The following is a 21,176-nucleotide window of genomic DNA, read 5'->3' as shown; positions in this document are numbered from 1 at the left end:
GTCATAATGGCCATATGTTAATTACGGATAGCCTCAGAAAGGGTTATAAAATAATGCAAAAAGCTTCCCCCACCATTACATGGTTGCATTTCGTCTGCTTGGCAGCTGGCTCACAACTGTAACTTGGTGTAGCATCCTATGATTTGTGACATTTTTGCCCATTTCCAGCAAAAAAAAAACCCGCCTGTTTGAGAGAGTGAGTTCACATTTATGACCATGTGATTGCTTAGTAATTGCCATAAAAATAATTGTAAAATTGGGTCCGGTCATGTGTGTGTCTCAGCTTACAACCATCATAATTCATGACTGAAATTCTGGCCCCAATTGTGGTCACAAGTCAAGGACTATGTGTATATGGAATATATCCCTGAATCATTTGCTATTAACACCATTACATTACCTCAGTCTTCCTGAGAAAACAAAAATCCATTAAATGAAAAATGAATAATTTAGCTGTCATGGGTATTGAAGCCCAATACAAGTAAATAGTACTAGAACTATTAGTACTAGAGCTTCTAAACAGAAATAAGTCACATCTGGATTGAAGGCAAGTCAAAATTAGATTAGAAGACTCATAAAGTCTGTTAGATTACAAAAACAAAGAAGAATAAATACTGGCAAAACCTTAAGTTTGGTTTTAATGATTATCTAGGTTATAAGGTATATAAATATAAGGTATCTCAGCTATACTGATTGTAGACTATGATTTGATGTTTGGATTTCAAAACCTCCCTTGAATGGAGTGTGATTATACTGACATCCGTGTAGTTTTCCTGGCAGCAGTACAGACATATATTTAAATCCCTTCTGAAGGTTTTGGTGGGAAGGGGCAGGGGGTGTTAACTATAGGAATATGAGAAAAAGTAATAACTGGAAACCAGAGGCCGGTAGGACAGTCTGAAATACTGTGTCTGGCCTGCATTTACAAATAGACATTGTAAAGATCTATTTACAGTGGCATAAAAGGAAATCACAGCCTTTATGTTAAATATGCCAAATAATGGTCTTTACAACAAGAGAAAAGAAGGTTTGTATGTTAAGTATGACAGATCTGCTGTCTTCAGTGGGGGAGGATTTTTTGGGGTGCCTTCTAGGCTCTGTGCTCCTGGATTGCTTTATGTGACTGACCATGTAACCCATAGCAGCCATTCTATGAATGAGCAGCCCCCTTTCCCAAAATAAGTGTGTAACCCACCAACCAAAATGTGCTCTCAGAGTTCAGAATCTTCCTGCTGACCCAGAAGCTTGGAAACTTTATAATAAATAAATATATCATAGTAGTTATAAAATTGGAATTAGTGGTTCTATATGTGACCATATAAATAGGTCACATCATCATCCTAATATTGTCTAATATGCATGCAGTTTAACATTTTCTGATTATCGTTTTCTTGTAACAATAGGGTTAACCAGAGCTGCCAGCCTTTTTTTTTTTTTTTTTTAAGAGGAAGGATAGATAAAGGTGGCTTGTTCCAGGCATCTGAGGGTTTTGGAAGATTTCCATCAACATATGGGCATTTTCCCAATAATTCAGGGAGCAGTTCTCTTGAATACCCTGTTGCACTTTGGAATACAGGGGCAGATTTGCCCTGGATGGCCTCTTCTCTCTGATCCCATGCATTTTTTAAAAAAAATTTAGACTCCAATTTTATACACAGAATTGTGCCACATCCAAAATTCAATTTTTAGAATTTATATTTTAATTTCATGTATAATTATTATCTGCATATAATTTACATTGTTTTACTGTATTCTATTCTATCACCTATAGTTTTTCTCTCTTCGTTTTTCATGATTTCAATCGCATCTGCCACAGCTATGCTTTGGTTAGGAGGTGGATGTAAGATGTGTTGTAAGCATTTAATGATATATTAAAATATATCATATTTTTCATGGAGAACATCTGTCTGTGTGATCTCTAAGATTTGACAGTGACTTGATGGCACATAATCAAGGGAATAAAATACAAATGATACTTTATTGTTATCTTGTCATACTATTTAGTATGGAGTTGGGCAGTCAATAAATTTATAACATAATGGTAACACAGCTTACATCTGATGATACCTCTAACATCATCAAACATCAATATTTATTTATCCCAGGACCTTGGGAAGGATTCAATAGATGGATAAAAATGCCAAATCCACTCTAAACATCTGACTGACTGTATGACAAACTACAATACTATGTCTTAAACCCTTTTAGAAAAGGACAGTCTAGAAAAGGAGTGTCAAACTCGCAGCATCACGTGATGTATCACAACTTTTTTCCCCTTTGCTAAACTGGGCATGGGTGTGGCCAGCGCATGACGCATCCAGCCTGCAGGCTGCAAGTTTGACAGCCCTATTCTAGAAGAACCCATTAGGGTAAGTTGTAAGAATCTGGCTGAATATTTTGAGGAGAGAATCCCTCCCAATTGCTTCAGATTGGATGCCAGATGGAATCTATTGAGAAGATGGTGGTGTCTTGCCAAATACAGACCAGGATGATTCTAATACAGTGAGTCTGCTCTGGAAATGCTGGACTAACATCAGGCCCAGGGATAGGCAAGCGATCAAGCACCTAAATCTGACTGTGACAGTAGTCAGATGACAAGCATCCTGTTCCTATGCAACTGCCACAAACATACCATACAATCTTGGTAACAGAGCAGAGTTGCTTGACATGCTTCCTTACCAGGGGAGAATGGCATCTGCTTTAACAGATTCTCACCTTCCAGCTGGCCTTCCAGCTAAATGATTGGGACTTCTTCATATGGAACAACCAATTCTAACAGGACCCTCTGCATTGGAGAACAATTTGTGAATCCAGAATCTCTGTCACAACCATGTTATCTGTCTGTGAGTCACCATGACAGTGACTCATTGCAGTCGAGTATTCTGTTTCTTGATGAAGTATGTGTGTGACTACATACATTAACCTTCAGTAGTGTTCACCAGTGTATTTCCTGAGCTGCCTGTGGGCGCTAAGAGTTAAAGGCACAATGTTACAATGGTTCCACCCTCCTCTTAACTGACTATTTCAGCCTGTGGCACTGTAGATGAGAAGTGAGACTCTAGGATGCTCTGTTATAGGGTTGGGATTTGGTCTTTGTCACCCTGTTTTAACATCTACATAAAACTGTTGTGAGAGGTTAACTGTTGTCAGTTCGTGTAACATATCACCAGAATATACATCCATATTCACATTGCCAACATGAACCCAATAAGAGATGTGGTAGAAATCCCACCCCAGTACCCAGTGGCTGTCAGTATATGGGTGGGAAAACATAGGCTCAGATTCTATCCAAGCAAAACGGAGCAGCCATTAATTCAGAAATCTCCTGATTCCAGGATTGTATAATTCTTTACTCTTGATAGGGTTGTGCTGTCTCAGAGGTCAAGCTTTCACATCTCCTCAACAAATATGTGAATACCATGGCTAGGTCCTTTGAGAGTACATCTGGAATGGGATACCTGAGAACAGTCATTCATATTCCTGTCATCTTCCATTTTGATTGCTGTAATGTATGCTACCTAGGTCTGCCACAAATTGCATCTGGCCTAGAATACAATAGCTACTGTACTGCCCCGATAAACCACTATTGCAGGAGCTATGCTGATTGCCAGTATAAATGTAATTCAAGATGCTGGCTGTTGTCTTTATGGTCCTATAGGGCTTAGACTCTGGCAATGTAAAGATTGCTTTTCATACAGATTTTGTTAGAGAATGCCAACTAAGGTCAGGAGATAGGAGAGAGCCTGACAGGAACATTTTTTCTTAGCAGCTTATGGAACAGTCTGTCTCCTGAGGCATTGATAGCATTTCTGAGGCTGTAAAACTCACCTTTTTTTGAAGTCTTTTGAGGATTAACTGTACATAATAAATGCCTATGTTTGTATTATTTCCATTTTAATGATTGCCTGTAATGTACTATTGTTACTTTAATATTTTAAACTGCCTGGACCTACAGGGATTTATTGCACAAATACATAAATAAACACTGGATGTCAATACTTTGGGGCTGTTTTAATCATTCATAGCTCTTTGTATAAGGATTGGCAGTCTATTATTTTATTATTATTATTATTATTATTATTATTATTATTATTATTATTATTATTATTATTATTATTATTATTATTATTAGAAAGCTGGAGTGACAAAGCTATCAATGGGTTTTCCTGGTGAATGGTCCACAGGTCTCACAAAGCATTCCAATATGTGAGTTTCACGGGAAGAATTGGGTTGAAATTTATTTTCCTTGTCTTTCTCCCACATTCTCTTTGCTGCAAAGAGAATATGTCTGTTATAAGCTAGCAAGATGGTCCATTATATATGGATTATAATTAGAAATGTTCAAAATTCAGCTGTGTAGGAGCAAGGAGATTTTGTGGAAAGACACTAATGTATCCATTTGAGATTAGTGGCAGAAGGATGAGCAATACATTTTGTGTAAATTGGGCATTCTGCTGATGTGCAGTAAACTGATAATCTGGAAGACCTCTACACTACAATTGATCCTGGATATTGGTACTAAAGTACTAAAAAAAATTATGTTTGAGGGAAAACTCTTTTTCCTATTGTCATCACAAGCTGGAAGATATACTTAGAATATAAGGAGGAAAGACCGACACTACTTCTCAGTTTAAGCCCTGATTTGAGGGACTTGTAGGGAATAATGTTTAATGGGTACCATTCTTGTAATTATAGCTGCAATGTCAACCTTCTTTCTCCTGAGGGAAATCTGATTAATTTCAACATGTTTTTGTGTGGCGGCAAACATACATAAAATAGATTCAGTTTCCTGAAATTATAAATTAATGCATTACCCAAGGAATATCATACTTGGAATCTTTAGGAAACTGAAATATTGATATTACTTTTTGAAGGTCTATGATAGAATAGGTTCAGGTCTTCACTTGCTCAACAATATTGCTCAAAAGAATCACTCCTCCTTTCCTGAAAACTCTCCTTCTGAACAACTGTGCCTGGCCATCTCCTCCTTTCCTGAAAACTCTCCTGTTGAATAACTGTGCCTGGCCATCTCAACATTTCTTTCTTTTTCTTTTTTGCATCAGCTATTAGAAACTTTCTGAATTTTTGCCAGCTTTTTCTGGTTTTCCACAACTTCTTGCAGTTATTGATAAAGGTTTAAAACATAAACAAATTGGCCCAGTGCAGACCTCGTTTTGTTGATTTCTTAGCCATGGATCACCAGCCGTAATGGGGGGAGGATATTTGTTGATCTGTTCCTGCACAATCAGCCTTTGATACCATAGTCTCAGTCATGGTGCTATAGATATTTACCATGAAAGCTGTGAGAAAAAAAGAAAGAAAACTGAAGTTCAACTGCTGCTTCTATTAGCAAAAGTCCTATCTGTCTGGTGAAGAAAGCAGGAGGAAATTACGCTTCCTTAAAACTCCCACTGCTCCCCAGTTATGGTCACTCGGTCAAGAGAATCAAGGGCATAAATTTGAAGGGAGAGAAGGATGTGAAGTTTCCTATTCTCAGAGCAATTTTTGCTTAAGTATTTTCAGATCATCTGTCAAGGTAAATAGTCTTTCAATTTAGCATATACTCCTAGTAAATCAATGCTATTTCACTGATACTAGTTTCCAGATGATGTGCCTATAACCTGCAACTTCAGGATATAAATGCTGTCCAAGCAAAATTAAATACCGTAGAGAAAGCAAACACTATCTTGTTTAGCTGAAAACATAAAAGTTTAAAAGAGAAGCTATACATTTTATAGTGAAGTAGACATATATTTTTAGAGCAGACTTCAGACTTAACTGATTTACTATATTAAACTAAACCTATAATCAGGACATCAAAAGAGCTGTGCTTGGCCAGACCAAGGACAGTCTAATTGGTTTCTACAGTGGCTGTCCCAATATCTCTGGGAAATCCAAATGCAGTAGAATGTTCAACGGGGGAATGTTTAATGTTCCCACTTGTGTTAAGTAGTGCACATTCTTCCATGAAGTTTCCCTGGTCCACTTAAAGTTGGTTTAGACAGAACTGGCATTGTCACTAGCAGCATGGAGACTCTGTGGCGCAGTGGTTAGAGTGCAGTACTGCAAACTACTTCTGCTGTAGCCAGTTTAGCAGTTCAAATCCCACCAGGCTCAAGGTTGACTCTTCCATCCTTCCAAGGTTGGTAAAATGAGGACCCATATTGTTGGGGAAATATGCTAACTCTGTAAACCGCTTAGAGAGGGCTGTAAAGCACTTTAAAGCGGTATATAAATCTAAGTGCTATTGCTATTTTTGGTTAACAAATTAATTTTATTAAGTTAAATTCTGCCCCTTACAAGAAGCACTAAATAGTCCAGTACTGTAAGTTCATTTTGTGTCATTTACCTGTGAGACATTCTCTTTCAAAAATGAATTATATAATAAAAAGAGGATTTTTAAGATTATTTCTTGGTATTTCATTATTTTTTAGTTTAAAAAAATTGTTCTTGGTTAGTGAGAAAGTCTCCAGATACAGTTTCTTCCTTGGTTTCATCTCTTCATACCATTGGATAGATATAAAATAAACCATCCATGTTAAAACCTCCTCACCCCTTCCCAAGTGAAGAATTCAGTAGGAAGAATATCGTGCAGGATGCACTCAGTTTCTTAAACCTGGATAAAAGATCTATCCTTTGCCTCTTGTCTAATAGGTTGTTGTATGCCTAAATTGTCAAAAGCCAATGTAAAAATATGATAAACCTTTTAGTATTAATTGTAGCCCTATAAGCTGATAAGAAAGCCAGTGGCTTTTTCATTTATAACCTGCATTTAAGTCTAAACTCCTACTACTTGAGAGTTCATAAACAACATATTTCAGTGCCGAAATCATTCCCGTACTCTTGACATGTTTTAGAGAAGCAAAAGTTTGGACCAGAGTTCACCATAATCACTTGACAGATTTCTTTGAGAGCAGCCAAGCCTTACTGCATGCTGCATGCTTTTCTATATTTGGCTTTGTTTAATTTGACGATAGAATGCCATGCTGTTGAGAATTGTGGCTGCTGCTGCCTCTCTCTTCTAGCCGTGTTACTCAAGCCAACATTATTCCCTTTTTGTTTTTAAAGAATGACATGTTTATGACCCAATGTAGGGTGGATCTGAACTCAACTGTACCTTTCTTCTTTCTATCCAGTTGAGCTTTTCAAAAAAATAGAGAGTATGAGTTAACAATATAGTAGTTCTGTATGTTTTCTGGGTTGCCTTAAGTCTACATAATATCTAAAGAAACATCCTGTATTTTGCGGGAGAGGAAGAGAATAAAAAATTCTTTATAGTCAATTTTCTGCTATTCTTTGTATAGTTTAGCTGAGATTCATAAGGTCCTGATATGGTAGCATACATTATTAATTGCACCCTTTGCAAGCATTTTTGCCATTGTGCTTTGAACAGCTAAATTTACTTTAATCATAAATCAGAAGTCATGTAAAGCTTATCCAAAATAATGCCTTTACTTGCATGATACTCAAAGATTAATTTTAGATATCCTACTTATTCTATCATATAAGATCAGTAGTTATCTGCGAGATAGGAAAAGCATTGAATTCTCTGGTCCTATATTTACGAAATTGTGATCTATTTGAATTATACTAATTCTATTCAGAATTTCTAGTGGACCTTTCTTTTCCAGAAAGCAATATATATAATTGGGCTTTTAGCTTTATTTACTGGAACATTTGTATCCGGTGGGAAAGAAGAGAACCATTTTTGCAGCAATGCCTCAATTCTGAAATAATCTCCAGTTGGAGGAAGAATTGCTATTGGGACACATCAGGGAATTATTAATAGTAGCTGGGGATGCAATGCAGGTGTTGGAACATTTAACTTGCACAATTTGGACTCAGCTTAATTTTTGCTGAAGTTATCCAAAATGTTAATAACTTGTTATTCATATTAATGCACATATCCTCCTTGGCTATATCTCTAGCATATGGAATTATCAAAATACCAAAAATTATTTTTTTTCACTGTGGGAATTGGCTGAAAATATGATTAATCACACGGAAGGAGAAATTTAGCTTGACCTGAGAGGATTTTTATCTTTACCTTTTGGCCATCCCTGGTGGTGTCTCAGGTGCTATAGTAGTCAGATTTGACCCTGCTTAGTTTCTGAGTTTTGTCAAGATTGACCAGTTTCTGGCAGCAGCCATGACATGTGGGGTGGGATGGGGTAAATTATTGATGTTAACTAGAATTTTCAGAATGATCCTTTTTTCACTCTTGTCTTTTGCAAGAATAACTGGCTAGGTGAATAAATACATGAAATAAAAATCATTGGTATTTTATAAAAAATATACAAAATACATTTTGTTCTAAGCACTGAATTAAGTTGCTCACTGTTTCTCTTTAATTCCTAACTGTGTCTCTTTATGCTCCTAGATGTCAAGAAAGATTGGTCCGACCATGCCTTATGGTGGGAAAAGAAGAAAACCTGGCTCCTTAAAACACACTGGACTTTAGATAAGTATGGAATACAGGCTGATGCAAAGTTGCAATTCACTCCTCAACACAAATTGCTCCGACTTCAGCTTCCCAACATGAAGTATGTAAAAGTGAAAGTGAACTTTTCTGACAGAGTCTTCAAAGCAGTATCTGACATCTGCAAAACTTTCAGTAAGTATCTGTGATTTATGGAACCAATTATTACCTTTTTCAAGTGACAAGCAGCCAGCTTTAATAGCTTTCTATTACCTATTCGTTTTTGTCTGGCAAGCATACATTACAGGTAGCCCTTGACTTATGACCAGCCATTTAATGACCATTCAAACTTAAGATGGATTTTAAAATGCTATTTACAACTGCTCTCCTGCAGTCACATCACATTTCAGATATTTGGCCACTGGTTCGCATTTACAACCAGTTGCAGCATCCCACAATCACATGACAAAGATTAGCAACTTTTTTGTCTTTTCCAGCAAAATATGGCCAATGGATATACTGTACTCACTTAACAACCATTTGGTCCACTAATGATCATGATAACTTGCTTTATGACCAAAGTAAAAATGGTTGTAAAATCAGGTTACATGGTGACCTGTTTAATAACCACAGCAATTAATAAAATTTGGCTGGATTGTGGTTGTAAATTTGAGGATGGCCTGTACTCTATATTCTTCTCTCACATTTCTGGGGATTTCTTAAAAGAATGAAATAATAGGTTTTGATATGTGAAATACCTGTCAAATGATGGGAACATATAGTATTGCCAACTTTGGGTGCTCATCTTGACATCACTGTCTTGCTGGATTCATTCTTCAAGCTAAGCCAGAGGTCTCCAAACTTGGCAATTTTAAGAATTCTGGGAGTTGAAGTCCACAGGTCTTAAAAGTTGCCAAGTTTGGGGACTCCTGAGCTAAGCTGCAATGAGTTTGCTTTGTTTTAGCTTAGCATGTGTGAATTCGTCACTGTGTTCTTAAAATCAGAGCTTGTATTTATATTATGTATAGAAGCAACCATTGTGACTTGTTCAATAAACCTTAATTAAACAATGACTTTTTACACACTGAATCCAGCTTTGCCCCATTTCTTTTCTTTTTATTGAATCAAACTTTTAAGTTAATAAGGTATAGACGATGATAGAAGATATGTTGATTTCTTAATCTTCTTGATTTCTATTAAGAAGGTACATTTTTAGAAATATCCTTATTTACATTCTAGAAAAGTTGAGCATCAGCTGTACCAGCATTTAAGCTGTTATTCTAAAAAGATCCTAACTGAAAGGGTTTTTATTTTCAAGCTAATCAGAATTGACTGGTTTATTTTCGAAGTTAAAATATAAACATTTTGAATACAGGTTTTTGGATACTTTTGTATTCAGTTTGCTGATTTGATTTGTTTTATTAAATAATGTGTTTACTTTTTTATGGTTGAGTGCAACTTTTTTTCATAGGAGTAATATAGAGTGGGGGATTGCATTTGGAGAAGGGGTTAAAATAGCATCTTTTTTATGCAGCTGCAATTTAAGTATTTTTAAATCACATTTGGACATGCTTCAGTGTTTTCTGTTTTCCTTTTGTTTTAGTTTAGCCCTTGTTGTCAACACAGAACCTGTACCAATTAAAGAAAACAAACTATAGAAGTTTTCTTTCAACAAGACTTACCTTGGCTCAAAAGGGTTTTGTTTTCATAGTGCCAGTGAATCAAGACATTAACTAATATATTCCTCTGCCTTTAGTTCTTGGAAATTCAAAGCATTAAAAACAGTTAACTAATCTTCATTTATCAAACAGGTGTTTTTTTTAAATATGTGATAAATGTATCTCCTTAATTAACCTATTCAAATCTGCAAAAGTAATATAAATATAGTTTCAGCAGCCTTTTAGATGTAGTCCATAGATTCTTGTTAAAACTGAAAAAATAAGTTTAATTGTTCTTCTTAACATTTTTGCAGATCTTATACTTGCTTATTTTTTCCTGACCTGTTTTTGTGTAAAGAGGCAAATGAAGATGAATGACTTTAGCAGTGTCTCTCAGCAACTTTAAGATCTGTGGGCTTCAATTTCCAGAATGCACCAGTCAGCATTCTAGGACTTGACCTCTCTACACATCTTAAAGTTGATAAAACTGAGAAACAATGAACTCTGTAGTATTAATAGTTATGCCTGCAGTCCTTCATTAAAATTATTGCTCATTCTCATTTTGAATGGCAGGGATGGGTAAATGAAAATTAAATTCAAAACAGAATTACATTTCATTAAATAATGCTGATTTTGTAGAACGTGATCATATTGAATGTGTAATTTGAAAATATATAATTAAACATGTACTGTACAGTCAAAGCTATTCGGATATTGAGATGATCCTCTGCAGTTCTTTGCAAATTATGGTGGGAAGGGATTTTTAATCATATCTGAAGAATTCATTTTGCCTTTTAATCTGTGTTGAAGTTTAGATTGTTCTCCAGTAGTCCTCACTTAATGATCATACAGTCAGTGACTATTCAAAGTTATGACAGTGCTGAACAAGGGATAGTTAATACCGGTCCTCAAAGTTATGGCCTTTGCAGCAGCCCCAGGGTCCTGTGGTCAAAATTCTGGTGGTTGGCAACCTACCCACATTTACAACTTCAGTGTGCACTTCAATTCCCGCCCCCTGTCTCTCTCCCCCCCACCCCCTTTGGCTGCCCTTCACTCTTCCATCTGACACTCCCAGGTAACTTTCGCCAACTTCCTTCTGCTGCTGAAGAGTGCACTGGCCTTGGTGATGCGTGCTTATTTCTATTTCTCTCCCTCCACACCCATCTTTGCCCTTTGGCCGTCCTGCATTTTGCCACTGCCACTCTCCCCTTGTGAATCAAAAAGTTATAGAACTAGTACAAGGCTTAATGAAATTAACCTGTCAGTGATCGGTTTTTTAATGAATGAAAATTAGCAGTGCAAAAGCCATGAATATTGATAGTAATTGTAACATATGAAAATATACAAGGGAAGTCTTATGATTGGGTGAGAAAACTGTAGTAGCTTCACAGATTATTCTGTCTTTGAGATATGCTATCATCTTTTTCTGTGTTAGCTGGTGAAAATAAACTAGATTTGTTACCTATAGAGGGAAGATTTTTTCTGAATATAATTCTATAGAGCTTCATTCACTTAATTTTCAAAGGTTGCCCAGATAGTTTCTGATCAGTGAAAAATCAATTGCAAATATATATGTGCTCATAAAGATTTGGAACACACAGAGATTTTTTTTTGTCTTCAGTGAAGAAAAAATGGTATAAAAATGTTAGTTATTGAGAGTGTGGTACTGATAAACACAAAGCCATTCACAAATTCTGTTTAATCTGGCATGTTATACTTCATATATTTCATGTTTAATGCTGGAATGAAAATAAGAGAAAAGTGTGCTATGATGTAAGTGATTAGATGAAACCCAGGAAAACGTTGCCAAAGGCAAGTTTTAAGCTGTCAACTAGGATTTTCAGATTCACAGTTCAGCTTTTGGCTATTGTGTGCATTCTTTTCTTGCGGTATTTTGGCTCATCCTAATAAACATACCATCTGCTTGTGGGTTTTGTGTTTTCCTCCTGGAATATTGCTGATATCTTTCCTTTTTCTACTTTATAATAGTTCTCATATAAGGTTTGCAGTAGTTTTTCCAGCTGTGATTTTCCCCACCCCCAGCTTGGCATTCTTATTGTGTCTGTGCTTTCTGCTGTAATTTAGAAATAGAACCCTTGAAATTCTAGCTAGCAGTTCACTACTGGGGGTAAAAATTTCAGCACGGTATCAGCCATTCCCAATACACTGGAAAAAATAGTATTGGCCTTGTCCACCTTCTATTCTCTATCCACATAGCAGGAGAAAAATAGAACATTTTTCAATCTAGCATGTACCTTAAATAAAATGGAATTTGTCAATTAAGTAGTGAATTAACAAGTACCTACAGCTTAGTGAATTACCAAACATTTTTTTTCTGACCTGACCTGAATAAAGAATGGCTTTCAGTTTTTAACAAGACAGGCTTGTGGCAAGTAACCATTGGGGTCAAATGAGAAGGAGATACCTTTTATATATGTGAGAGATGTACCTTTCAAATTTGTTAGATAGATACAATCGTGGCACATTTTAAAATGCAGCTTTGTATTTAGGGCATGAAAGGTAAATGTGCTAATGATAAAAATACCTGCATCTCTGAAGGAAAGTTCTCTTTGTGGAATCCTCTGGTGCTGTCTGAACTTGGTCATTTGCTTTCAGGTGTTTTGTTACTTGACTAGCTAACATCAGTACAAGCGAGTATGGGGTTTGCTCCCTGTTTAGCTACAGTACCTTGCCCTGCCAGTCTTGGTGGAGGCGTAGTGTTTATTTCTATATAGAAACCTGAAATCGCTGTTTAAGAAAAAAATGTGTAATAATTCAATTATTAAAGTGTGTGCATGCATTTGCATAATGTTAGATTTAGATGATAAATACCGTGTTTCTCATATAATAAGGCTGGGTCTTATTTTTTTTTGAGCCCCGAAAAAATGGCTAGGCCGTCTTTTCAGGGGTGACTTAATTCCCCCCCCCCCTTGCATCTTCGGGTGGGCGGGCGGCAATGGCTTGGATGTTGACCTCGGCATTGGTGGGGCACTTCGTATTGGGGTCAACACAGGCAGCACCACATCCGGGTGTGCAACAAAAGTACTTCCTAACAGCAAGCCCCCGCACCATTCCCCCAATTTCACTTGTTTTAATATAGGCCTTAATTTGGGGGGAGAGGCTTAATTTCATTTCATGCCTATAAAACATGCTGGGACTTCCTATTGGGGGAGGCCATATTGTTGGAGAAACAGGGTGGGTAGATAGATAGATAGATAGATAGATAGATAGATAGATAGATAGATGATACATACATACATACATACATACATACATACATACATACATACATACATACATACATACATACATACATAGATGAATAGATGGATAGAGCTAGATATAAAGTAGGTAAGTAAATAGGTAGATATATGGGTCAGTGAGTGGATGGATAGTTGTTGGCTTTTTAATATATATAAACTGCCAGCAAATCCAAAAACAATCAGAATGACTTCCATACTCTACTCACTCCATTTTCTGGTTATTACATAAACCTCCCCTAAGGCTATGTGGCTACAGCTTTTATTTCAGTCAATGATTTTAAAAGATAAAGTATGATGTTTCAATTTAGCTGATTAATTGGATTTCCCATGCAGTACAGAAGAGACACGTACTGTTTGCAGGATTTCCTCTCCCTGAGAGTATCTGCCTGGCCCACTAGATAGGCAGCCTGCTTCAGGTCCTTTGATTAAAATATTGGGATCTACTGAGACCTAGGAAGCTTGCCTTTTCCATGTGGCTGACTCTACTTTATGGAACCTCCCCCGATCCAGCAGGATCCGCTCTCTTGGCCTCCCAGAAGGCCATTAAGATCCATCTCATTCTCCTAACGGGGAATTACCTCAACACAAAGCTCCGACCAAACAAATATCCGGAGGGGAAAAAATACTAACACCACAAAAATAAATTTTCCACAAGGGATAGCCCAAGGCCTGGGGAAGGATGGGGATGAGGAGGAGCAGGTTCAAACTCAACCATGTAAAACTGTGGAGAATTAACTTTAAATGGAAACTGGGAAAGAATAGTTTACCATGGGATTTCCACCCCCACCCCCCTTGGGTTGGAATCTCAAGATTACAGTTTTGGATTAATTAACCAATATTTGTTTTCAAGTCCAATATAAAATAGTGTCAGAAAATTTAAGGAAACAAAACTACCCAGTCGTTGTTTTGAAATAACAGCATAACTCTTTATGTCTTTGTATGCAAAGATAAAGTAACAGTGCTTTCACACTGTCCGATTATGTGTTAAAATGGTTTAGATTATGGGGATTTTTAAGGGTGTTTTGATTGGAAGATTACTCCGTTTAAAATAACAGTAAAATATTACTGGAGAAAAGGGTTTCTTTGGAAAGTTTTCACTTCAAATACTATTAAATCCTTTTATAGGAGATCTTTGGCCTCAAATAAATAACTGTCAGACCTAATTTCCATATTGTGCCTCCTAAAATGTAGGGCATGCCTCTGTGTTAATAGGAGACAAGCTGTCAGCAACGTACATCTTCTTGAATCCCATTGTTTCACAATTCTTAATCTCCAAAGGTTGTGCCACTAAAATTCAGTGGAAAAATACCAGACTGGGGGCATGCTATTATTTGCCAATTTTTAAAAATGAGGATATATAGATATAGATATAGATATATATTCTTGTAGATTTTCACGGGTACAGGTATGCAGGTCTTGGCGTGTTCAGGTCTTTTCCTGTGTAAGACAGAAAAAGACCCGAATATGCCAAGACCTGCATATATGAATATATATATATGTGTGTGTGTGTGTGTGTGTGTGTGTATGTGTATGGTATTCAGCTTTGTTTGGGTATTTTCCCACGTTATTGTAGTTGTGCTTTTAAAGTTGTAGCAACATTTCGGCAGAATCTCATCTGCCATCATCAGGCTTCTGTATTGTGTTCATCTTTGTCCTTTGTATATGAAATATGTGTTGGTTAAGCAGTGTTCTGTTAGTTCCATGAGGTGTTTAGCTGGTTGGTATTTATTTTTGATGATTTCAAGGGTTTCTTTTATCGGGACTTGAGTGAATAGTGAAACCACGTCGAAACTTACAAGCAGATCTTCTTGCTGCATGTGTAGATCTTTGATCATTTCCAAGAAGTGGTATGAGTTTTGTACATGTGAAGCTGCTGTTTCAGCATGGGTCTGTAGCTGTTTTGCTAAGTGTTTAGCTAGGTTTTGTAGTGGTGCTCCTCTGGAGCTGACTATGGGTCTGAAAGGTATGCCTTCTTTTTGTATTTTTGGGAGGCCGTATAGTTTGCGGCATCTGGAAGATTTTTCTCTTGAGATGATTGTCTGTTGGATCTCTTTGCGCATGTGGCTGGTTATAATTTTCTTCTTGGTTAATTTTTCCAGATATGTGGTTGGGTCCATGTTTATGGGTTTGTATGTGGAGTCTTGGAGTAGGTCTGTCAATTTTTGTTTCATAGTCTTTTCTATCCATTACTACTGTGGCATTCCCTTTGTCTGCTGGAAGTATGATTATGGTGCTATCTTTTTTCAGGGCTTGCAGCGCTTTTAGTTCTTCTTTCTGCAAGTTGCTTTTGGGTGGTTTGTTGTGCATAGGATGTTAGTAACTTGGTGTCTTATTCTATCAGCTTCATCTGTATTTAATTTAGTTAGGCTGGATTCTACTGCACATATGATGGATTCTGTGGTGATTTCTTGGGGTGCTGTAGCATAATTGAATCCTTTGGTTAGGAGTTCTCTGTTGGAAACATTATATACTAATTGTTTCAGGTGTTGTGAGTTGTTGGGGGCTTTCTTGTCATGCGCTAATTTCTTTAGTTTCTTCAAGAGTTTGTCATTTTTGTAAGTGATTTCAGTTTCAGCTCTCCAAGTTGTAAGTTGTTTTATCTTGTCCCAAAATAGAGGGTGGATTTTGCTGCTCAATTCCAGGTGTAGTGCTAGCAAATCTTTGTTTAACTGATCCAATTGGAATCTCTTTCTGTGGAACTCGTTCCTGAGTAGAGCCATTTCAGTTCTTTTCAGGATACGTTTAGTAGCTGCTGTGCTGTGATGAAATGTTAATTTGAAGCAGGTTGGTGTTGCATTGTTGTCTCTGCAGCTGCGTAGGAATTTGAGGACACATAGTATTCCTGCTCTTTTAACTTCCAGCTTCTCATAGGTTTTGGTCTGGCTGTTTATTTCCTCCCCATAGAGGTCTGATATTTGTTTTCTTAAGTTTTCGCAGGTACTTACATGTATGGTATTCAGCTTTGTTCGGGTATTTTCCCACGTCATTGTAGTTGTGCTTTTAAAGTTGTAGCAACGTTTTGGCAGAATCTCATCTGCCATGATCAGGCTTCTGTATTGTGTTCTATATGTATATATGTGTGTGTGTGTGTGTGTGTATGTATGTGTGTATGTGTGTATGTGTGTGTGTATATGATGTATGTATGTAGTGTATGTATGTGTATGTATGTGATATAGTCTCATACATACACATACATACATACATACATACATACATACATACATACTTACTGTTGAGGTGTGTGAGGCTGTTGAGGTATGAGGAAGTGTGAGGAGGAGTTTGGGTTTGTGATCATATTTTTCCAGAGCTTGTGTTTCAAAGTGTTCCATGTAGAGGTTTGCGATGACAGGTGAGAGGGGTGACCCCATGGGTGCTCCTTCTATTTGTTTGTATTTTTGTCCATTGTAGATGAAGTATGTATTGGATAGGCAGTGGTTGGTCAGATCTAGGATGTGCTTGGGGGGGGTTGTATAGAAGGAGCACCCATGGGCCACCCCTCTCACCTGTCATTGCAAACCTCTACATGGAACACTTTGAAACACAAGCTCTAGAAAAATATGATCACAAACCCAAACTCTGGCTCAGATACGTAGATGACACCTTCATAATCTGGCCACACAGGAAAGAAAAACTGAACAACTTCCTCACACACCTCAACAGCCTACACCCCAAAATACAATTCACCATGGAAACAGAAGCTAACAATCAACTTCCCTTCCTAGATGTCTTAGTTTACAAAAAATCCAATGGCTCCCTAGGACACACCATCTACCAGAAGAAAACACATACAAACCACTATCTACACGCACTCTCACACCACCACCCAGCACAGATCAATTCCGTAGCCGAGACACTCATCTCCAGGACAAAATGCTTAGCCGACGAACAACACCTAAAAACTGAACTACACACTCTCACTAACGTACTAACAGCCAATGGATTCCAAAGAAAGAAGATTACCCACCTAATCCAAAAAGAAACCCCAACCAAAATCCAAGACAGAGAACAAGAGAACGGCAAAGCCCTCCTCCCGTATATAAAAGGCACTACAGACAAAATCAGCAAGATCCTCCAAAAACACAACATTAAAACAGCATTCTGCACAAACAGAAAAATATCCACCATCCTAAGAAACCCTAAAGACAAAATCGAGTTAGAAAACCAAGGAGTATATGAAATTCCTTGCCCCACCTGCCCCACCACGTACATCGGACAAACTAACAGAAGAATAAGTGCACGCATTGAAGAACACAAGAACTCAATCAAAAAAGAAGAGCCTACCTCTTCTCTGGTCCAACACCTCAAAGCCACAGGACATGAGATTGACTTTAAAAATACCAGAACTATCGCCAAAACCGAACACTTCAACAACAGAATAATCAGAGAAGCCATAGAGATAGAAAAACGCCCATACAGCATGAATAAACGAGATGATACCTCCCGCCTACCAGCCATTTGGAAACTTGCCCTCATGAACAAACGAGTACCTAACATGAAGAATGACACCAGACCCACATGCACGAGGGCCACACAAGATGCTACCACCACACTTCCACGTAGAAAACAGACTCGCACCCACACAGAAGATGAGACACGACCACGGACCAGAAGCCATACCGCAGCTGCATCACTACCCGCTTCAAACCCCTCCGACCCATACATGAAGCGAACTGACGCCCACCATGAAGATGTGGCACGACCACAAACGCAAAGCCAAACAGCAGGATCACAGCTCACCAGCTCAAATCCCCCAGCAACTAAGACTAACCTGAGCACAACCAAGCCCCCACCTGAACAGAACACACCCCCAGCCAATCAGAACACAGCCAAACCCCCTACCAATGAGAACACATCCCCACCCAATCAGAACACAGCCAAGCCCCCACCCAATCAAGTCACACCCCCACTAGCAGTTAAAAGGAAGAAGCAGCTGCAAGCTCACATTACTCCGAGAAGCACAAAGCCGAAGACACAAGCCTGAAGATGATGAATGAGACTTCATCGAAATGTCGCCTAGATACTTCCAATTTTACGCGGGAGAAAACCTGAATAACCAAAGATAGATAGATAGATACACACACACACACACACACACACACACACACACACACACGCATACACACACACACACACCCCTTTGGAGAAGCCAGAAATGTAAATTGAAAAAAAAAACTGGGAATATGTTGGGCTTCCTTTTATCTGTGATGCAAAAATAATAATAATAAATAAATAAAGCAATAAGAAATCAACTTTTTTCCCATTCAAAAGTACTTAATTTAGCAAGGATTTTCTTTCTAGCAAATTCATGCATAATGGTTGGCAATGAGTAAAATATTTTGTCACAACTCTACACTTTTTAAAGAATATGTTAATAAGATTCTATTCTGTATGTCTTTTGTAATAAAGTGAAAACCTTACAGTAGAATCAGATTTTAGCCTATTTGGCCTTCATCTACTTTTCTACTTTGTGTTATAAGACATTGTTCCAATGTATTTGATTTGAATGTATTTGAATTAATATACAATTTTCTGATACGTTTTTGAACTAAAATTCTTGATTAGAGAATAATAAAATGCACTTTGGGTGGATGAAATATTGTATTACCAAATTAAAATTTCTATTTAGTTGTTATTTTATAGGAATATTAGAAGGTGTTTTGAGCTGATTTTGAATCAGTTGGTTTAGGTTTCCTTAAGTAATACTATGGTTGTCTAATATATGAACAAAGTGAAGGCTATAAAATGCAATCTGCTTTGTATTTCATTTTGCAACTATGGCATTAGAATGCTGAGTATGCAATCTTACTAAAAATGCACATAGCAAGACCTGAAATCATTGTGCCTCATATAATAGAGGAATCAAATCCATCTTCTCTACAGTCACAGTTTAGATTGTAATAGCATCTAGAAAAACCTGAAAAAGAATTTAACCAGTGAAGTACAGCACTATTAGACATGCTGACATGTGGGAGTTTTTGTTGAATTCAAAACAATATGGCTTAGTTTCATTTCCCTGGGCATTATCAACTTTGTAGCTATTTCATCCTTCTGTCCATTGTTTGCTGATTTGTTTTCTGATTTATTAGGATTTAATCTACCTGGTTTCCCAGCCACTCCCAACATTTGCCCATGTCAATGGCTAGTCGATTCAGAATCATGATCGTTGCTTCTGTTCATTTGTCATAAAAACTATAATATTGGTAGCCACCATATTGGCATGGTGTCCTAATGATGTATGTACCCTGTGTATAGTTCCGTCTTGCTTGGCTATACATTGTCATGAAGTCATTCTTCAATAAAACATCTACTTTTCTGCCAAGTGAAACTGATTCTTTTTTCTTTTCTTTTTTAAATAATTTTTTTCACATTTAAAAAACAACACCTGTAACAACATCACATATAAAAACAACACATATACACTCTTCACAGTGGTGTGACATCAACTATTCTGATTAAATCATTATATACATATTTACATTATTTTTTTATTCCTACAGTTTAACCAATTGGACCACTTTTCCCAGACTATATAGTCTTCCATGTCTTCTCTATCTTGCAGTTCTAATGTGACCTTGTCCATTTCTGCGCAATCCATTATTTTCTTTATTATCATGTTATCTGTGGGGATATTATCTAGTTTCCAACTTGGTGCGTAGGTTATTCTTGCTGCTGTTAGTACATATATTATGATATATTTAATCTCTTTCTTAAATACCCCTCTGATTATCCCTAAAAGAAACATTTCAGGCCTAAATTCTATTTGGAGACTGGTAATTTCTTGTAACCATTTCCTTATTTTGTTCCAGTATTTTTTTGCCTTAGCGCAGGACCACCACATGTGAAAGAAGGTACCTTGTGTATTTTTACATTTCCAACATTCAGGGTTCATGTTTGGATATATTTTAACCAATTTGGCTGGTGCTAGATGCCAATGGTAAAACATTTTATAAAGGTTTTCTTTATAGGCAGCAGCCATTGTTAATTTATAGTTTTTGTTTCACAGTTTTTCCCATTCCTCTAATTGTATGTTATAACTGAATTTGTTTGCCCAGGCAATCATTGTTCTTTTGACTACTTCCTCTTCCCTATCAAATTTAAGTAAGTAATTATACATTTTAGTTATGAATTTTTCTTCTGGTCCTAGTAAAGTTTTGTCAATTTGTTATTGTTCTCTATCTATCCCAAATTCCTCTAGATCTTTTTTGTATCTTGTCTGCAATTGTAGATAGGGCCACCAATCTATAGTTATAGATTCTTACTTGGTTCATGGTATTTTAAAGCTACTTTTTACCTAATCTTTTAGGATCTAATAGCTACCAATATATTTTCTATTGTTCTGTGCTGCTCAAAAGACATACAGGTAGTCCTTGATTAAGGACTTGTTGTCCTTAAAATGTCCAGCTAAAGTTTCTGTCACCTCAATGTTTTTTCCAAATGTTTTCTGGTCACTACAGGTTCTAAGGGCCAAATAACTGTGTCTACTGCAGATGGGAGGTCATTCTATGAGAGCAGTACTTCATAACATTGCGCTACCAAAGTTTTTTAAACAGCTGTCTAAACTGTTGTTTTCTAATATTTATTTATTGCTAAACATGGATCTCCATTCCAGAAGCTTGAAGCATTTGGTAGAGAGGTTCCCTTCCCACCTGGGATAATCAGAGACTACAGTGAAAAATTGGTTACTTAATTGAGTTTTTCTAGTGTTGCCTGCCTTCCATCTTTATTTTGTATCAGGTGACATCAGTTCTCTCAGACATACCAACTAATTGTTTCAGAAACTGACGGAAAGCTGAAATAGATTATTAGAAACCACTTCTAGGATATCTGGGAAGTGAA

General features: G+C 37.1%; 1 protein-coding gene across 10 annotated transcripts in view; it reads left to right on the top strand.

Moving 5' to 3' along the window:
- The window catches only part of FERMT2 (FERM domain containing kindlin 2), a 79,329-nt gene that overhangs the window by 10,064 nt on the left and 48,089 nt on the right, over nucleotides 1–21,176 (top strand). For all 10 annotated transcript variants that reach the window (XM_087922445.1, XM_026698746.2, XM_026698747.2 and 7 more), the window contains exon 3: nucleotides 8,381–8,614. In XM_087922445.1, the coding sequence (XP_087778571.1) occupies nucleotides 8,381–8,614 (234 nt within the window). The remainder of the gene's footprint in view (nucleotides 1–8,380; nucleotides 8,615–21,176) is intronic.

The sequence above is a fragment of the Pseudonaja textilis genome, chromosome 1, assembly GCF_049901715.1.
Source record: "Pseudonaja textilis isolate UNSWEBS1 chromosome 1, rPseTex1.2, whole genome shotgun sequence".
Classification (NCBI taxonomy): domain Eukaryota; kingdom Metazoa; phylum Chordata; class Lepidosauria; order Squamata; family Elapidae; genus Pseudonaja; species Pseudonaja textilis.
The sequence above is the reverse complement of the archived record's forward strand: the minus strand, read 5'-3'. Positions and strand labels throughout refer to the sequence as shown.